The sequence below is a fragment of the Chaetodon trifascialis genome, chromosome 5 (genome assembly GCF_039877785.1).
Source record: "Chaetodon trifascialis isolate fChaTrf1 chromosome 5, fChaTrf1.hap1, whole genome shotgun sequence".
NCBI lineage: Eukaryota > Metazoa > Chordata > Actinopteri > Chaetodontiformes > Chaetodontidae > Chaetodon > Chaetodon trifascialis.
The window spans coordinates 19,511,500-19,529,647 of record NC_092060.1 but is presented as its reverse complement, the minus strand read 5'-3'; the positions used below and the strand labels follow the sequence as shown (position 1 = coordinate 19,529,647).

The window sequence follows — 18,148 nt, the reverse complement described above, 5'->3', positions numbered from 1 at the left end:
CCAGCGGTGACAACCAGTGTCTCCCTGAGGGATCCAAGCCTTAGCAACATAACATATTCAAGAGAGGGCGCACAATTAGAAATACAGATGAGTGGAACATGTTTAGATATGTGGTATGAAATGGATCGTCTGTCAAAACACAAAATGACTAGAATTATCTGCACCTTACTTAACAGACCTGTTCTTCCTCTTTGTTTCAGACTGTGTATTGCTAGTTTCTTCACACCAGCTACTGACTCCCATGAGTCCAGGAACTGTCTGATTCTGGATCTGTCGAGCAGGAATAGGACAGGTCAGCTGGCACATTGTCTCATAGATGCCAAACACAATCAGCCACCTCAAGTCCTCTGAAGTTCCATTCAGAATATAAAGGAAATGTTTTCTTTACAATGTTTTAATGCAGGCAAGCTAAAAATCCTGAAGAAATGCATGTTTGATTTTTTTTTTTTTTGTGCTTTGCCACCCTGGTAGGCCCAGGCAGAAAGAGATGAGCTGGGCTGAAGAGGACTGGACAGTGGGGCTGTCTGGACGGGTCCTGCAAAAGGTTAAGGAGCTACAGGTCCATCATGAGCGGCTGTCCAGAGAAAACAAGCAGAAACAGCTGCAATTGGACAACATTCATACTAGCCTCGAAAAACAGACTGTGAAGGTATAAGCAGCCATCTTTGTTAATCGCCATGTCGGTTTTCCATTGACATGGTGCTGTTCCCCACAAAACAGTTTGTGAAGTAAATGCATATTCTTATCTAGCTAGGTGCAATTAAAATCTGGTTTATTATGCCTGTTAAAAGGCTGTGTTGCGTAGTACTGAAATATAGGCTGCCCTGAGAGCAACAGTCCAGTCTCAATACATTATCTATGACACTGCAGTTAAAAGAGGCAAACAGTTGTAGATATTGCGTTGCATAAATATTTGATAACATATAATTCTGCCGTACATTGGCACACTCAGTCTCAGTACAGGATTTGTTCAGTTCGATTTTTCTTCTTCCTACCCCTGCCTAGTATGAGGAGGTGCGTGGGGAGCTCCACTCTGTGCAGAGAGAGCTCCAGAGGGTTCAAGATGAGGCCAAGGCAGCAGTGACCAGCAGGGAGCGTCTGACCCAGGAGCTTCAGACCAAGCAGGCACAAGTGTGCTCTTTTGAGGGCCAACTAGATGCTGCTCGCACCGTCAACAACAGACTCACCCAAGAAGTCAAAAGGTTTGGACCAATGGACAATTCGCTTCTCTGTCATTTGCACAATTTTTAATGGGTCTTGTGTGTTGTGTAGGGTCTCATTAAGAACAAGAGAAGAGGATTTTTCTTACCTTGACAGTTACCAAACTACTATTCAAATGAAGCTTGGCAGTAAAATACAATTTATTAAACGAATTCACTTTGGATATTTGTAGCAGACACCACTGAAAGAGCTGACTCTTAAAGCTGTCAACAACATTAACAGTCAGAGGACTGAGAATCAATTTTCTGCAGTGTTTTAAAATTGAGAATAATCCATCCCTAATGTAAGATGCTAGTTTTACACTGAACTCTTTCCCTCTGTTTTTCCTTCATCCCCCTCTCTCTGGCAGGCTGGAGGCAGAGCTAGAGAAGCTGCAGAACGGCAGCATGTCAGCAGATACCACTCTGTTTTCTACACCCTGCTGGAATACAGCCTCGCCCTGGGAACACAATGGTACAGTCCTGTAACTTTATGACTCCTGTGTTTATTCTTTTCATTGTATAGTTTGGAAAATTAAATGGAAAAACTACAAGGCTCCCAAATGAGCAGAGAGGTTATAAATAAACTCCCTAAGCTTCTTTCCTCTCCCAACCCTTCACTCTCTGGGGACTGTTGTATTGCTCTTTCCTCTGTCGGTAAACCATTTGGGTTCTTCACTGCTGTTGTTTCTGTTCAGTTTTGATGAGTGATATTAGGCACTGAGTCCAATCTGTCCATATGCTGTGTTTTTGTCCTGTAGGGAGCAGAAAAGAAGAGAGGCCAGGGCATAGAGATGAAGGACAGAGCCGGGCGCCTATCCGAGTAAGTACCAGTATGTTTTAATGCTGAGCTATGCACAAAAGTTAAGGTTAAATGCTGCAGTTGAAGGAATTGGCTCACATCATGTCTGTTAACAGAACTTCCTTCTTTCTTTTGTCCGTTCTTCCACTGATCAACTGATTAGTATTTGATTAGAATGAAGTGCTAAATAAACATTAAACTATTTTGAATATTTTCAGCTGCATGATCAGTGCATCAGTTAGTGTTTGGGTAACAGAACTGTGTTTGTGGCTTCAACTTATAGTAAACTATAGTACCCATGTTCACCTTAATGAAGGCACTTGTCATCCACTGGAACAGTGTGACTCACTGATTGATTTTTATACTCTTTGGACAACAATAGAGGTCTATGGAACAGAAGAATAAGCTATAATCAGGCTTTGGCTGGATAGATAATATTTGTTAGCAGCGCCAGATTATTGCTGGTTTTAGTATTTTCATGCCATTTTCTTACAATAAGAAAAGTTTGGAATATCACCCAATTTATACTTTTTGACCTTCTTGCACACTGCAAAACTCATCATAGTGTACTGTGTTTGTTTACAGGTCAAAAATAAAGTCAATTGTGCAGTTTACCTGTAGTCCTCACACCTGATCTGTGACTTCCCTCAGTTTACACACTTTTTTTTTTATGTTGTCAGGAACTCGTGATTATAATAGCAGTGAGTCATTCTTCAGTCAAATGCTGTCTAAGTGATGGGGCTTGAACCCTGCTGTTTGTAAATTCTAAAATGTTCTTTCTACTTTGGCATCTTGACACCCTCTTTTGTCTCTTTGTCTAATCGTTGTCTTCAGCAGCGCCTCCAGTTCTCCGAAGTGGCCACTGCCTCGTTACCACGACAGCAACACAAGAACACACCCCACCGCCATCCATCTGACCAATCAGAATCCTTTTCCACTCCCTTGGCTGCGTTTCCGTGGGAACGGGATGACTCGAGGCCAGCAGCCAGGAGACGATCCCCGCCCTCTCCCCAGACGCCTTGCACTGATGTTATTAGTCAAGTCCAGTCGGAGCAGGGGGTGTGTGGGAAGGAGAAGGACTACAGGACAGAGACAGACAGTGAGTGGGGATGTCATGTGTTGCCCATTTGCAGTTTCAAAATACACACACAGACAGCCCAGCAGCCTGCATGCTAATGTAAGATTATTAAAATTAGCTGGATAATTTTTTAATTTAACAAAGAAAGACCGGGACCCAGCATAGATTGAAGTAAACACATCAGTTCTGTGGTTTTGTTCAGTGCTGTTATCCATTTAACTGCCTTAAGTCCTGCTTATGAGACACAGGCCCTTATTTCTTAATTTAGCCTTTAGTTTTGGATGTTTGTCACAGCCCTGATACAGAATTTTACAAACAGCACAAATAGGTTTTCATATGCAGTTTACAAAGTCAACATTGTTGACCATCCTTATGTCAATAGGAAGGCTGTTCCAGCATCTGGGGCCCACATTAGCAAAAGCTCAGCTGCAGTTGGCTTTGAATTTTGAGAGATCGCAGATTCTGGTCAGTTGGAGATGACAATTAGTTGTTAGCTAATTAGGATTTTTGAGGATCTGAAATGAAAAGGTTGGTGTTAGCTATGTCAGGTTCGGGTGACACAGTCAACACTTGCTAGTAGAATCAATTTAATTGTTAATTTTGGGCTTCTTAATGGGATTTGCTGACGATATATAATACAGCTATCCTTTATCTTTAAAGAAAAATGCTTGAATTTCCATATTTACATCAGGACTGATATCCTGGCACTTTGCTGGAGTATTGTTATTGTGACCTTGGACTGAACAGTAAGGCCAAATGATGAAATGTTTTCCGATTTGGTTTAGCTTTTAGCTCTGGTAAGACTGTCTCAGCATAAGTGAAGCAATATGATCACCCTGAATCTCATATACTCAGTATAACGTCAACAACACCTGTTACATAAGAGATTGTGTAGAAACCACTGGCTCAGCAGGTGTCTCCTCTGCTTGCTCTCAGGCCAGCCTCATGATGTTGAGTGGCTCTTTGTACACTTTACGATTGTGACATAACACCCCTCTTTCTCTCAGCCCCATTCTGTGTGTGTTTGTTTAAAGGAGGAAGGAGATAGTTGAACATCAAACAATTAATGCTTCTTTTAGCTGCTGGGACACAGAGGGTGGTGGGGGTGGTGCAGTGTTTACATTAGGTGTGCTTTTTCACTGGCTTGTTGCTTCTGTGTTTTTTTAATCAATCGACTCTCCACTGTTTAAAATCACATGAGAATTTAAGTCACATTTGCTGAAGGGGTTGTATATGGTAAATGTAAAAATCTTAAGTAAAGATTATTTTTTTCTGTTCAAGTCAAGTGAAGATGGTGACCGTGATAATTGTAGATACTGAACAGCTGAGCAGTAAAATGTAAAATTTGTTGTAAAAAAAAAAAAACATTGTGAAATTAATAGATCAGGAAAAAGACACAGGACAACATATTGGACAGACAGTAAATTGATTTCATCCCTGACTTTGGAAATCAGCAGCATGACATCCACAGGCAACAGCTGTGAGTGTCAATAAGCCAATGGGTATGGACTGACCCCTTTTGTGAAGACCCTGACCTTGTGTTCCTGCTGTGTTATTGACTATTGGTCAGTTGTAAGAAACCAGGGTATTCTTTTAGATAATGTCAATGCTCATTTTGGGGAAAAAACATGTATTTTCCCACAATTTCCTCTCCCCTGTTGTCTCTCTGTCAGTCATTTCTTTCCCACCCAATCAGCTTCTTTCTCCCATTTAACATCTAAATCATTCCTTTACCAGGATTCAGATGGATATAACTCTAATTTACCTCAAAGATATTGATTTAAACAATGAAATCTATATTTGTGGCCATTGTTTTCTCGGAAGATGCAGGGTAGTGCAAAATGTATGTAATTTGGAGTAAATAAGGTGGAACATTAACAGACACTGGTGTGGTCTTAAAAGCCTCAAAAGATCATCTTAGTGGTGTACTTAAAATATGTTTAGGAGAAATTAGTTTTTCTGACAGTCTGTTTTTCTGTGTCCGGTCAATCCACCAGAATCTTTATCAGCATTGCGGACTCATGTGTCTGCCCTTGAGGAGGAGCTGTGTGCGAAGGCTGGGATGTTGAAGTCTGTTCAGAATGAAATTATGCAAAGCAAGAAGGAGCTTGCCGCCAAAGAGCTCAGTGCTCAGAGAGCCCGCGATGAGCTCAGCCTGGCACACACTCGCATGGCGCAGGAGAGTGACCGGGTAAGAACACACACTACTACTACTAATGATACAACTGGTGGTACTACAACTATTATTACTGCTTTACTGAGATTAAATGTGTTTTAAACAAGTGCTAATGCTCTATTTCCCATAAGCCCTGTTGTTTTAACAAAATGGGTGTTGGCCTCATGTTAAAACATTTGTCTTTGACTTCTCTGAAAATGACAAACATGTTGTGAATATTTTACTGCAATCACAATCAGTTGTTATCAGTGTCTTTGTGAAGGTTGAGCTGGAAAAATAGCGGCCTAGTTTTGTTCTGCCCTGTAAAACAATCTAGCTGATATTTTGTGAAATCTAACCCTTAGGTAAACAATATGTTCGAATGCTTAATGCATTACAGGAATAAAACAAGGTAAAGTAAGAGAGCACTCGGAGCGTGCAGACCTCTGTCATGGCCCATAGTCCATTCTTCTATGGTATGATATGCAAATCTGCAAGTGCAAACTTCATGCTCAATTTTGTTGCTTCTTCTCGTGAAGCTGCAAGTTTGAACATTTTTCCTTAATATCTCTAGTGTAGTTTATTGCAGACAGTAAGAGTATAATAAGTTGCATGATATGTGTGTATTTACATTTAGTTACAGCTTAGTGTGAGGGAAAAAAAAGCATTGTTACAGTTGTGGCGGTGTCACAACTATACCGATTCTCCCATGAAACCACTGTCTCTGAGTGCTTCATAACAACTGCCTTCTGTGTGTTGTTTGAGCAACATGTATAGGCTACCCCAGAGGAGTATGGTATGGGGATTGTGATGTGTGATCTTCTGATTTGATTTGCATGTAGACATAATTCATGAGTGGTAGTTAGTTGTTTCAGGAATCAAAATTACACCACTGGACCTTAAGATGTCTGGCATTTGTTCTGCCTCACAATGTTAGCAAAACTGAAAAATAATTTGTGTATCCACCCCATGACGTTTAATGGGTTCTTGGGTTCTTCCTTGGACCATGCTACACCTTTTCACCAAGTTTCATGAAAATCAGGCCATTAATTTTTCCATGATCCTTCGGACAAACAGACAAACAAACCGGATCGAAAACAGAACCTTCTTGGTGGAGGTAAAAAAGTGAAAATGATGTAACAAATGTGTTTAAGCATGTGCTTTGCAGTAATTGCAATGTCTCGGTGTGGGTCTGTGCTGCAGGCATCGGGAGCTGAGCAAAGGCTGAAGCAGCTGCAAGAGGAGCTGAAGTGTCAGAGGCAGAATGCAGAGAGCAGCCGACTGCAACACCAACAACGCTCTAAAGAGCTGGAGAAACAGCATCAGAGGGTGAGATGGAGAGAAATGGATGAGAGAGAGAGAGAAAAAAGATGCTTTGAGAAACAGCTAAATGAACTAAGGGAACATTTCAGATTTTTAGATTTTGTCCCGCTTTTTGTTCAGTTACCTCCTTAAAAAAATACATTCGTACCACAGTACAGTTAAAGACAGGCTCAGATGTTTTTGCTGTGTGTTGCCCCCAGGATTTGATGGAGCTTCAGAAGGAGAGGCAGTGTCTGGAGAAGCAGCATCAGCAGGAGGTGAATAAGCTCAACCAGGAGCTCCAGCAGGCCAGGACACTCCACAATGCCCTGCAGGCCCAGGCTGACAAGGTAAATACGCACATACGCAGACAAGGTCGCAAAACCGTACACGTGAAAAGAGCAAACAAGATTTCTAATATGTATGTTCGTGCAAATACATTCGCCAAGATAATGCCTTTAAAACAGATCTGCATCAACACTGGAAACTGGGGACCAAAATGATATTCTGTACATACTGTTTGTATTTTGGCTCATATGTCTACTCTGTTTTTTCAGCTATTTCCTGTTTCTCTTTCCTGCTTTCTCTATCTCTATCCCTTCTCCCCTCTCTTTCCTGGGACATATATTATTTGTACCAAAGGTCAATGAACTTATCTCACTTCTTCTCCCACGCTTGCTTTTTCTCCTTGTTTTTTCTTGCTTTCTCTTTCACTGTCTTCCTCTCTGTGTTTCTGTTTTCCCCTCCCCTCTACACCCGCCGCTCTCCTCTCCACTTGCCCTCCTCTCCTCTTGGTTTCTCCCCAGTGGAAAGGTTGAACAGCGAAGGTAATGACCGTGTGACTACGTTTGACAGTGCAGAATGCTTTGGTTATGGAAGCGTGAAACAAACTCATAACTTGTGTGTGAGAAATACTCCAGGTTTTAGTAAGCGAGGCATGAAAGCATGGCTGCAGGTGGTGAAGGAGGAGAGTGCTTGTGCTTAAATACATGGTGTTGTATTTTTTTTTTTTCTTTTTATTTGGATTTCCTTTAAGGGAAAGAATGCTGTGGTATTTATTTTTTTTATCAGCAGAACAATAATACAAATTTATAACTCAGTGGTGGTGAACCTCTTGGCCACTGTGTATTATTAACAATGAGCTTTCAATCTACCCACAGTGTCCCTTAAAACTGTATTGTAAGCCCTTTGTAAACCACACAGATATTATCTTCTTATATCTGATAAAGCTACAGAGAGTAAACACCAGAGTCACAGTAGTGTTGAATCAAATCACGTATGAAATGTGCAGAACAAATGTTTGCATGAATTCTCCAGAGAAACTGGACAAACCAGAACTCTCCAAGAAGTTTGTGGTCACAGAAAACTCAAAAATGATCTTCTGATTTGATTTGCATGTAGACATAATTCATGAGTGGTAGTTAGTTGTTTCAGGAATAAAAATTACACCGTCTCTGCTACTCTCAATACTAATGAAATACCCACTGAGAACTCTACATATATCATGAACGTCACTTTAATCTCTACAGTGTCTGTTCTGGGCTTGCTCACAATTATTTGATCAATAAATACTTTAGAGGAAAGCCTGTATTAGTGGCAGAAATTGTCTAATCAGTGACCACCCCAAAAGCCTTCTCTGAAGTCTGTGTTTAAAAGCCAAAGCCTCCAGCATTGAAATGCCACTGTGAGCTATATTAACCACCGTGTTTGTTGTCTTGTGTATATTATACAAATTACTATTTCCAACCTCACATGGAGGTAGCATGAGACACAGGAATAGTTGATCTAAAAGGCTGAAGAAAGTAACGAAGAAACCATTAGTTGGATTAGTAAATGTGTGTAATGTTACACAGTACAATAACGCAGTCTCATGTCATGGTAACCCTGTTCATGTGTGCCATGACATGAGATAATGTACAGAATTGATGAAGAGTTCAGTAAAGTGTGCAGAATAAGCACTGGTGGGAAGCCCAGCAGCTTGTTTAGGCTTTATTACTTTCCCCGGAGAGGTAGACAGTACGTTAGACACTGCTAATGCTCCCTATTGATCACTGACTGCCCTCCTGCTTCCCGTTCCCGTCAGTGGTCCTGATTTCTGTGCCTACAGCCACAACCATTCATTTCTTTATTTCTTCTTTGTCGTTTTTATGGCTTACCTTCATCTTTGTCTTTTGTCTTTTCCCTCCGGTCCTCTTTGATTTCATTTCTAGCATGTACTGAGTCATAATATCCTCCTTTCAGCTGTCTCTACAGAAGCAGGCATTGGATAAAGAATTGGACACTGTGAAAGAGAAACTGAAGTGGACAGAGGGACAGCTGCAGGAGAGCCAGAAGAAAGAGACACAGACACAAGCCAAACTAATGGTAAATAAAACACACACACACACACACACACACACACACACACACACACACACACACACACACACGTGTGTTGTAGTGATGGTCCTGAATCTAGTGAGTCAGGGTCTGCTGTGTCAATTATTCATTACCTGAGCAGTGAGTATATAATGAATTCTGTAAATTTTTAAACACTTTAATGTGCCATATGTCAGTCTATGATTGTGATAATAAGTGAACTGTAAATAAATTATTAGTAATTTGTGGCTTCTGCACTCATCCAGTTGCATCATTGTATTTCAGTAAGGTGTAGCATTAGAGTTATTCCTTATATCCAAGTTCAGCTCCACAAATACAAACATGTCAGGTGTCAACAGACAAGCTTTCAAAATTCTAGCTCAAAGCAGACCGCTGTTATGGATAATAAAGGCTCAGGTGCGAACTGATTACTCAACTAATCTGAGTACTTCTATTAAATACCTGAATAACTTAAATCCTAATTGTGTAATTTAGAGCTTAGTTCCGTTTGACTCCATTCAGTCCAGCTCATTTATGTTTTTTTACCCTTGCATCAGGAAGCATTGCGTGAGGCCGAGGGTGTGGCAGTGAGTCTGGAGCAGAGCAGGAAGAAAGAGAGAGCTCTGGAGGAGGAGGGGAGGAGACTGGCGGAGGAGCGAGCTGATGCCCTTCGTCTCCTCAAAGAACTGCAGGGTGAGGAACGAGCTGCGGGTGGGAGACTAATCCATGGATTTATCAGTCATGAGATATGTACTGAGTTCTTTAGAGAGGTTTTCTTTTCTCTTTCCCTCCTTTAGAGGGAGGTCAGGAGTTGGTTGGGATTCAGTGTCTTGCTTAAAGCAGCAGGAGAAATATTTGTTTACACAGGGGCTTAAACCAGTTTCCTCTGTGGATTCCATCCAATTGATTAATTGCCCTGTTAATTCATTTATAATTTTTGCAGGAAAAAAATGCACATTATTTATTTATTCCTAATGATCAAGTGACATCACTTTGTGTTGTACAGTACAAGTCATGTGAATTCACCTCTTATCCCACTGCTGCCCCCTGCTGGTCAATGATACACCATCCATTTTCATAAATCAATACAATTAGCTGTTTCAGTAACGCATATGTGTTCATACAGAAGACAGAAAAACATTTTTTTTGTTTCCTCCAGTGAGTTATTTCTTAGTGCATATGTTGTCTGAAAAAGAATAATCTCTTATTCTGCTGTTTGTTTCTCTCTCCTTTTAACTCTAGACCAAAAAGCTGCCCCAACACCCCTTGTACAACCTGTCCAGTTTTGCCCTGTTGCACAGAGTTTCTCCCCTCAGCCCTCTTATTCTCCTCATTCTCGACCGTCAACTCCTATCAAGAGGCCCACGGCTGCCACCATAGCCGAGCAAAAGAGAGAAGAGGACATGGATAAGAGAAGGGCAGAGATTAGCACGTCTTACCCCTCTGACAGAGAGCCAGGAGAAGGCATCGACTCAGAACACATCACTGTCCTTATCTCGTCAGACTCTGAGTGTTTACAAAGGGGTGGACACAAAAGAAAGAGTAATGAGGAGAGCAAGAGCAAAAATGAGGTGATAGAAAGTGACAGCTCTGGCACAAATAAACACTCCACATTTGATCATGTTCTCTCTAGTTCCTCTCACGCTGCTGCTGGTACGCCCACTAACACCTCTATGGATGGTGATGTTTGCAATTTGATGCTTTCTGCTGAAAAGGGACCTTCTCTCAAATCCGACCAGGCCAAGGCCTCTGAAGACCTCAAGAGGGAGAATGCTGCACTGCGTTCAGAGCTGCATGATGCACGTGAAGAACTGCAGAGACGACTTGAGGACCTGGAAGCCCAGCGAAGGGCAGAAACAGAAGCCAGGACCCGGCTCAAACAGCTCAGCCGCAAACATGCCAGCCAGTCTGTGGAGAAGGACGAGCAGGATAAGGAATGGAGGGCACAGCTGGAAAGTGAGAAGGCTGAGACAGAGAGGTTGAGGAAGGCCATGGCTGCTTTGGAAACAGAGATGAAGAGAGGAAGGGAGGAAAGGGAAAAGAATAAGAGAGAGGAGCATGAGGAGGAGAAAAACAAAGCGCTAGAAGACCGGGAAAGTGAAATGATAGAGCTTAATATCCAGCTAAAGAAACAGCTAGCAGAAGTGAAGGCCCAGCTGGCATTGGAACGAGAAGAGAGGAAGAGAGAGGAAGAGGAGAGGAACCAAATAACAAACACAGACATAGATGCAAAGAAGGAGCTGAGCATGAAGCTAGAAGAACTTCAAGCTGAATTGGAAGAACTAAAGCGCAGCAGAAAAGAGGACTCATTGGAAGAGGAGAAGCTCAGGGTTGCCAACAGCCCGGTGACGTACCTGACTCTCCACGATGATGAGCTCAGCTCCAACATGGTTTGCAGCGACAACAAGCTCCTCCCTTCACCAGAGCAGCACCTCCTCTTCTGCCAGTCCACCAACCAACACAACATGCTTGTATCTCAGGCAACAGCAGATCTCATCCAGGAAGAGCGAACTGTGATAGATCCTGAACACTCACCTCAAGTGGCCTCTGGCCTGGAAAACACCAGACAAAACTATCTGGTTGGGTCTTCCCTGCCAGACCACGGAGAGACCCTTTCTGACATTCAGAAGAATGACCCTGCCTCCTCAGATTTGGCAAAAGAGGTGAAGCGCCTACAGAAGGAGAATGCAAAGGAGACAGAACGTGCTAACCAGTACCAGGTTAAACTGGAGGCCCTGCAGAGCCAGGTAAATAATGGCGGATATAGAGATTAGTATATAATAGAAAAGTAACATATGCCAAGGCTTGTAGTGGTGCTGATCACTGGAAGCAGACTTGAGAGTAGGAGTAGGAAAAAAGTGTCACACACTGCGGTTCTAACGCATTCTTCTAATGAAAGTAAAAAGCATATAGAGTCAGAGTGTGCAACACTTCTTTCTTACTCTTGGATATACAGAATACTACATTAAGTTTGTCCTGCTGATTTGTATTGGAAAAATAGCAGATAACTATTTTACACCCTGAATCATAACACATGGATCGTAAGTAGTCAACTCATAAAAAGATAATAATGGCCAGATGTAAAATGTCATTGTTAATTGTAAGCAAAACTACCTGAGAATGCAGTTAGAGAAATAAGCCAGAAACCAGGGGACCAGGCCAAATCAAACAATACACATACAAGCAGAAAGAAGTACAAAAAGCTACAGTCTGTGCAGTGTCATCAACACATCAGCTTGCTTGCTCTGTAGCAGGGTAGCAGTGCATACACTGTGAATGACAGCACGTAAATACTGCTTTAGGCAAAGCTCCCGCAGTGGAAATGGTATTGACAGATCTCTACTGGTGAACACATTTCTGCTGTTGCACGATATATAAACCCTTTTACCACCCAACCCCAGTCTGTCCTGATGGAAGCTAATTAAACTCCTAGCACTGAATCCAGTAAGCTGGCCTGAGCTTTCTGCATAGCAAAGATCATTGAAATGTACAGCACTGACTTTACAGCATGCACTCAGGATTTTTCCTAGACTAGTTTCTGAGGCTTGTCAACACAAACAGGAGTGGTCTTTGGCTTGCTTTTTAAACATGTGCTGTGTAGCTTAAAACACAGTAAATCTTTGGCTGTTGTGGCTTATTACAGGTTCAAATTCGACATTTTCTCTATCATTCTCTCCTTTAACCTTTATTTTTTTCACAGGTGACACGTCAGACCCAGCAGCTAACCATGGCCTTTGAGAAGCAGAGTCAGCACATCTCTGGCCTTCTAGGTGAGCTGCAAGAGAAAGAAGGTGCCCTCCTCAGCCAGGGAGAGGAACTGCAGCGCTGCAAACAAGAGCTGGATGCACTCAAGGCCCAAAGAGAGAAAGAAGAGGTGAAACTTCAACAGGTGGAGGATGGAGAACAAAAAGAAGAGGTGAAAGATCATAGGTTGGTGGAGATCTCAGGGCTTCAGCCAAACCACGAAAAGGAGTCTGTCACCTTCCTCACTTCAGACTCACCAGCAGACAGTGACTCTAATTCACAGAGAGATGTAAGCCAACCAGACATGTGGACATCTGCTGCTGAAAGGCCAACACCTATTAGTGACAGCGAAACAGGGAAACAGCATCCAGGCTCTGTAGACTCAGACAAGACTCAGAATAAACATGAAGATGGAGGAGCAGCGGACGTGGTTGTGGAACTGCTTGCCCTCCGACAGGAGAATCAGCTGCTGAAACAAAGAATATTGGGCTTGACCATGTCAGACACCATCACCCCAGTCTTACACACTGACAGTGAAAACCAAGATGACCCAGTCAAGCAAAGCCAAAACACAGTAAATGCTGCTCTGTCCTGCTTGGCTGAGCAGAGTTCACCTAGTGCACCAAATGACCTCACCACTGACGCACAACAGTCACTGCTGAAGAAGCTGAAGAGGAGTCAAGATGAAGGAGGGGAATTTGAAAGGGACGATGGGAGGACTACAAGGACCGAAGAAGAGCTGGAGGCAGTGTGTCAGCTTCAGATCAAGCACCTAGAGCAACAGGTAGTGATTGTGGATTATCTCTTTATATCATGAAAATGATTGGACAGGTCTCACTGAAGAGTGACTAGATAGCTTGTTAAGTTAGTCATGTAAACAGGAAAATTAAATATATAATCTTCACTGGGAAATTCACAGCCTAAATTTAATAAATGTGAAGTATGTTACATCAGTGATGGAAAATATGATTTCTGTTCCCCCAGGTGTTTTATAAGTAATTTCCCAGTTATCAGAATTACTGTGGAAATATTGACTTGTATATAGTTTTGTATTTTTCCTCAGAGTTTTAGTTGGAAAGTGTGTGTGATTCAGTCTGTCCTGTCCTTCCCCTTCGGTCCAGGTGGTGGAGCTGCACATGAAGGTTCGGGCTCTCTCTGAGGAGACCCAGCAGCAGGCCGAGGAGCTTGCTGTGTGGAGACTGGCCTCCCAGTCAGCCCCAACATTTGACCAGGTCCTTCCTGACACAGTCAACCAGTCTGAGGTTCGGGAACAGATGTCTGCTGTCAGACAGTCCCAGTCAAACCAGCAGACTGATGAGTTGGTCCACATACTGCCAGGGATGCACAGCCAGGCTCTGACTGTCCAGGCCCAGTTTCAGACACCTTACCTGGGTGTTCAGGAGAGCCCTGGTCATGTGACAATCATCAGAGAAGATGAGTTACTCTTTTCCTGCTCCTCCAACAAACTGCAGGGCCGCATGTTGTTCTCCAGGTAACTTACATTTTAAGCTATGTAAGATGTATAAGCAGGTGACCATTTATAGATGCACATAGATTCTTATGTGGATGCTTTGAATTTATTTATTTATTTTTTTATCACAAGACTGCAGCACGGCAACCTTCCTGAACCAAAGAGTCCCTCTAAAAAGACACCACAGGAATACTATCAGGATACCGCCAAGATCGACGAGGTGATTGTTTTTTAATAATCACTTACATACTAGACCACTGTATGTGTTTTAGCCTCTTTATGTCAACGTTCCTGGAATACTTGAGTAGAAATCCCTCAGTAGCTCAGTAAATGCAGTCCTTTTAGAAGGAGTAAGGACTGAATTTGTTTTTCCAGTTATTCTTAATTATAAAGATCTGTAAATTTCTCAAGGAAACTACTGTTTTGTGCCAAATGACACAGTTCTTTCTAAAAAAAAAAAGCGTACAAATTATTATTAGAAATTTACAGACCAGCGGTACTGTTTTTCCTTTTTTAATATCAAAGTCAAACCATCTGACTGCCCTCAGTGCTTGTCTTTACTAGGAAAATTAGAGAAAATAGTTTTCCTTCAAGGGTTGACTTAAAATTATTGGGCACACATTTTTGTTCACATAGAAGATGATTAATTGTTGTGTTTTTCTCTTCACTCAGGACTCTGAAAAAGAAAACCAGGAGATAAACCTATTACGTCAGTTAAGTAGCTGTCAAACACAACACAAAGAGGGCAGTGATACTGAAGTTATCCAGATATCATCTGAGAAAACGGGTCAACATGTCACCAAAGACAAAGTCTCAGGACCAAAGCAGACCAGAATAGAGTGTCAAATTGGGAATCTTGAGGCCAAACCAGATGCCTGCAGAGCAGCCAGTGAAATAAACACAACCAGCGATCCCTCAGACAGAGATGTCAGGACGGAAATGAAAAATGTCAGCAGTCAAACAGAGGAGAGTCTGTATCCTCGCAGTGCTGCAGCAGCATCTGACGTCCGCTGTGCATACACACAGACTGAGGAGGAGGAGGAGGAGGAGGAAGAAGAGTTGGTGGAATCCCCTCCTGTCTCTCCTGTCCCTTTATCTGATGGTGCAGGGTTAGGAGACAAGATGTTGTTTTCAGGTTCCTTCCCCATCCCAGCTGACCCAGCCCGCCTAGCTGAAAGAATCCGCCGTAACAGGACACAGCTGTCAGCCGCCTTTGACGACACAGAGTATGAACCCTACGGACTGCCGGAAGTTGTCATGAAAGGTAACCTTACTGGCTGTAAGTCTGTGGGGTGAAAACAAGGAAATTTAACAAGCGTGAATTACAGCGTGAATCCTGTGTTGACTTACTGGAAACAAGAAATGCGTCTAGTGTTTTCCAAAATATCCTCAAACAACTTTTGAAGGCATATTTTTTCAGTTTTAATAGAGCTAGACTCATAGTTTCTCCCTGCTTCCAGTCTTGGTGAAGTTCAAGTAAACATTTTCCCAATCCTGTCTCAATACTGGATCCATAGATATGATCTTTGTATTGTTAATAGTGTTCATGGATCTCTGAATATTAGAATCTTGATCGTGACTTTCTGCACAGAAAACACAAGTTCCTTCTGTGTGTGCTGTTTGCTAATCCTCTTTTTTATTTCCCTGTCTCCCCCTCTTCCTGTCCTGCAGGTTTTGCAGACATCCCCAGTGGTCCCTCATGTCCCTACATTGTGAGAAGAGGTTTGTTAGGAACAACTGTCGTACCTGCCCCTCAGAAAAACCAGAAAGAAGAGGAGGAGACGGATTGAAACGCAGCTACAGGTAACGTCCACAGTCTGTCGCTGTACACTGAGAAAACTGGCTTCCAATTGAAGTCCCAAGAGCTAAGACACTGAAAAATGATGTTGAGTAATAAAATACCAGCTTAACATTTTGTACATTTTCTGAATAGCTTTTTATAAGGGTGTGTAAAAATATTTAACTACATTCCAACCTAAACGCTAATGCTCATGTTCATCATAATCACAGAACATACCACGGCAGCAGTGCAGCTCATTCATACGTGTCAGTTGGATCAATTCAATGTTGGTTTTGGTCTTTTGATAAGATTTGTTAACAATAAGAAAAAATAATGACATCACCAGACTCACCCTTTGTTATTATTGTTTTCTTTTTGTCTGCTTAAGCTTCTGACTACATCACTGATGGAAATATTTTCTCTGGATATGGTGAAAAGAACTGATTGCCGTGGCTTGACAGTGAACATCAGGGACAGATGGCAGCAGCTGTACAGGGACACTCCATTCACCAGCACCAGTTGAACACTTCAAAACCAGCACAGATCCAGTTTAAAACATGCTGCAGTCATACATGGACTCATACATGCAGGTGACTGGGCCTGGACTGACAGAATAAACACCCCCACTGTGGATCTGAAATGTCTTAATGGTCACTAGCTTATCTAATTGCTGTGTGGAGACTTTGCTAATGCTGTCATTTTACACCCAGCTGTGTATTTTAGGAACAGAGGTAGTGATTTACTGAAGTTTGTTGACGTTGAACTTAACGACCACTTTTCCAAAGGGACTGTTTATTTTTTAGTAACTCCGAGTTAACTTATGGGTTAGTCTACTTTGAATGAAACAGTGCCTAGTTGATTCTTTTCTAAGCAAGTGCTTATCGAGATAAGTTTGACTTGTTTCTCAGAAGGGTGAAGCCAAGAGAGGCCTGTTGTGAAAATGTGACATATATATATATATATTTTTTTTCTTCTTCTTTTTAATTCTTGAGGTGGCTTATTTATGGACACTTGAATGTGTTTTAGTAGAGGGAGCGTGTTTACAAAAATTGTGTGTGTGTGTGTGTGTGTGTGTGTGTGTGTGTGTGTGTGTGTGTGTGTGTGTGTGTGTGTGTGTGTGTGTGTGTGTGTGTGTGTGTGTGTGTGTGTGTGTGTGTGTGTGTGTGTGTGTGTGTGTGTGTGTGTGTGTGTGAGAGACATTAGCTGTGAATATGAACATGTGTGTCCTCATCTTGATGTTCCTGCCTGTATGTGTGTGTGTGTGTGTGTGTGTGTGTGTGTGTGTGTGTGTGTGTGTGTGTGGGAGAGAGAGAGAGAGGGGCGAGTGTGTCTATGACTCAGTCTAACCTGCATTGGTTTCCGCTCCATGTATGGTGATGCACACTGCACTCTCTCCTTCTGCTGCTTTGCTTCTCTGTCTTACACTAACGAGCACTCAGTGGTCAGCTCTGTGATGAGTTTACCAAAAACTAGCATTTGAAGCTTTATTTTATTAGTAGAATATACAGATAAATTCAGTTGGTTTCTTAATTTATTTGCTTGATGTAACTGTTTTTGTGCTTGCACATTTCCTACTGTGTTGTAGGCAACAGTAGCCCACATGTATGTACACTGTGGATTTTTTAATAGATTAATTTGAAATTGATATACAGTTTGTATCATCTCCTGTGACAGAGAATCTCACCTCTTTGCTTGCTTACAAGGTTTCTCCAGTTAGTCAAAGGAGAGGTTCACCTTTTTTGAAGTCCATCTTACATGCCCACATGTACATTGACTGTTACTGGTCGTTATGATTGTCTCTCTGGCCACAAAGAGAACTTTTTTCTAAAGCAGGTTAAATGTTAATGATGGGGGCAAAATCCACAGTCCAATGAAATTTCTCTGCAAAATATTTGTTCTTGAAGCATGAAATTCTGCCATTTTTAATGATCACTCCCTCAGTTAAATCAAGTGGGTATCTTCCAAAGTTACAGTCTTTATAGTATAGTCTTTAAAAAGTGTAGTTTCTTTATGTTCCCACCAAACAGTGCTTGGAATTGATACTAAAACAACCGTAGCTTTTAAAGATACCTGCTTGATTTGTTATACTCAGACTGCTGAATCCTCATGTTAGCGTCAAAAACAGGACTGAGGGTTTTGCCTCCCAGTAATTACACTCAGATTGCTTTAAGAAAGGTTCGTTATGGACCAGGAGATCCATTAAAGTGCCAATTAAGTCCTCAATTTACATATTGTTATTTGAGTATGGTTTTAAGACAG

At 42.0% G+C, this 18,148-nt stretch overlaps 1 protein-coding gene across 2 annotated transcripts; it reads left to right on the top strand.

The window, feature by feature from the left end:
- The first annotated feature begins 208 nt into the window (after positions 1–208).
- LOC139331674 (centromere protein F) lies at positions 209–15,906 on the top strand. Of its 2 annotated transcripts, none has more exons than XM_070963288.1 (17): positions 209–292; positions 472–649; positions 1,006–1,202; positions 1,571–1,674; positions 1,961–2,022; positions 2,839–3,100; positions 5,077–5,270; positions 6,438–6,563; positions 6,758–6,886; positions 8,778–8,900; positions 9,452–9,587; positions 10,137–11,641; positions 12,595–13,422; positions 13,760–14,130; positions 14,242–14,329; positions 14,782–15,373; positions 15,781–15,906. In XM_070963288.1, the coding sequence occupies exons 2-17, from the start codon at positions 488–490 to the stop codon at positions 15,897–15,899; spliced, it is 4,998 nt and encodes a 1,665-aa protein (XP_070819389.1). In that variant the 5' UTR covers positions 209–292; positions 472–487; the 3' UTR covers positions 15,900–15,906. The 2 variants fall into 2 exon arrangements, with proteins under 2 accessions (XP_070819389.1, XP_070819387.1); XM_070963286.1 differs by having other exon boundaries at positions 2,836–3,100.
- The last annotated feature ends 2,242 nt before the right edge of the window (positions 15,907–18,148 follow it).

Excerpts from the sequence above, each read along its gene's own strand:
- LOC139331674 (XM_070963286.1), top strand. The coding sequence starts at position 488 with ATGAGCTGGGCTGAAGAGGACTGGACAGTGGGGCTGTCTGGACGGGTC. Across the intron at positions 2,023-2,835 it reads AGAGCCGGGCGCCTATCCGA|CAGCGCCTCCAGTTCTCCGA; the intron begins GTAAGTACCAGT and ends CGTTGTCTTCAG. Across the intron at positions 3,101-5,076 it reads CTACAGGACAGAGACAGACA|AATCTTTATCAGCATTGCGG; the intron begins GTGAGTGGGGAT and ends TCAATCCACCAG.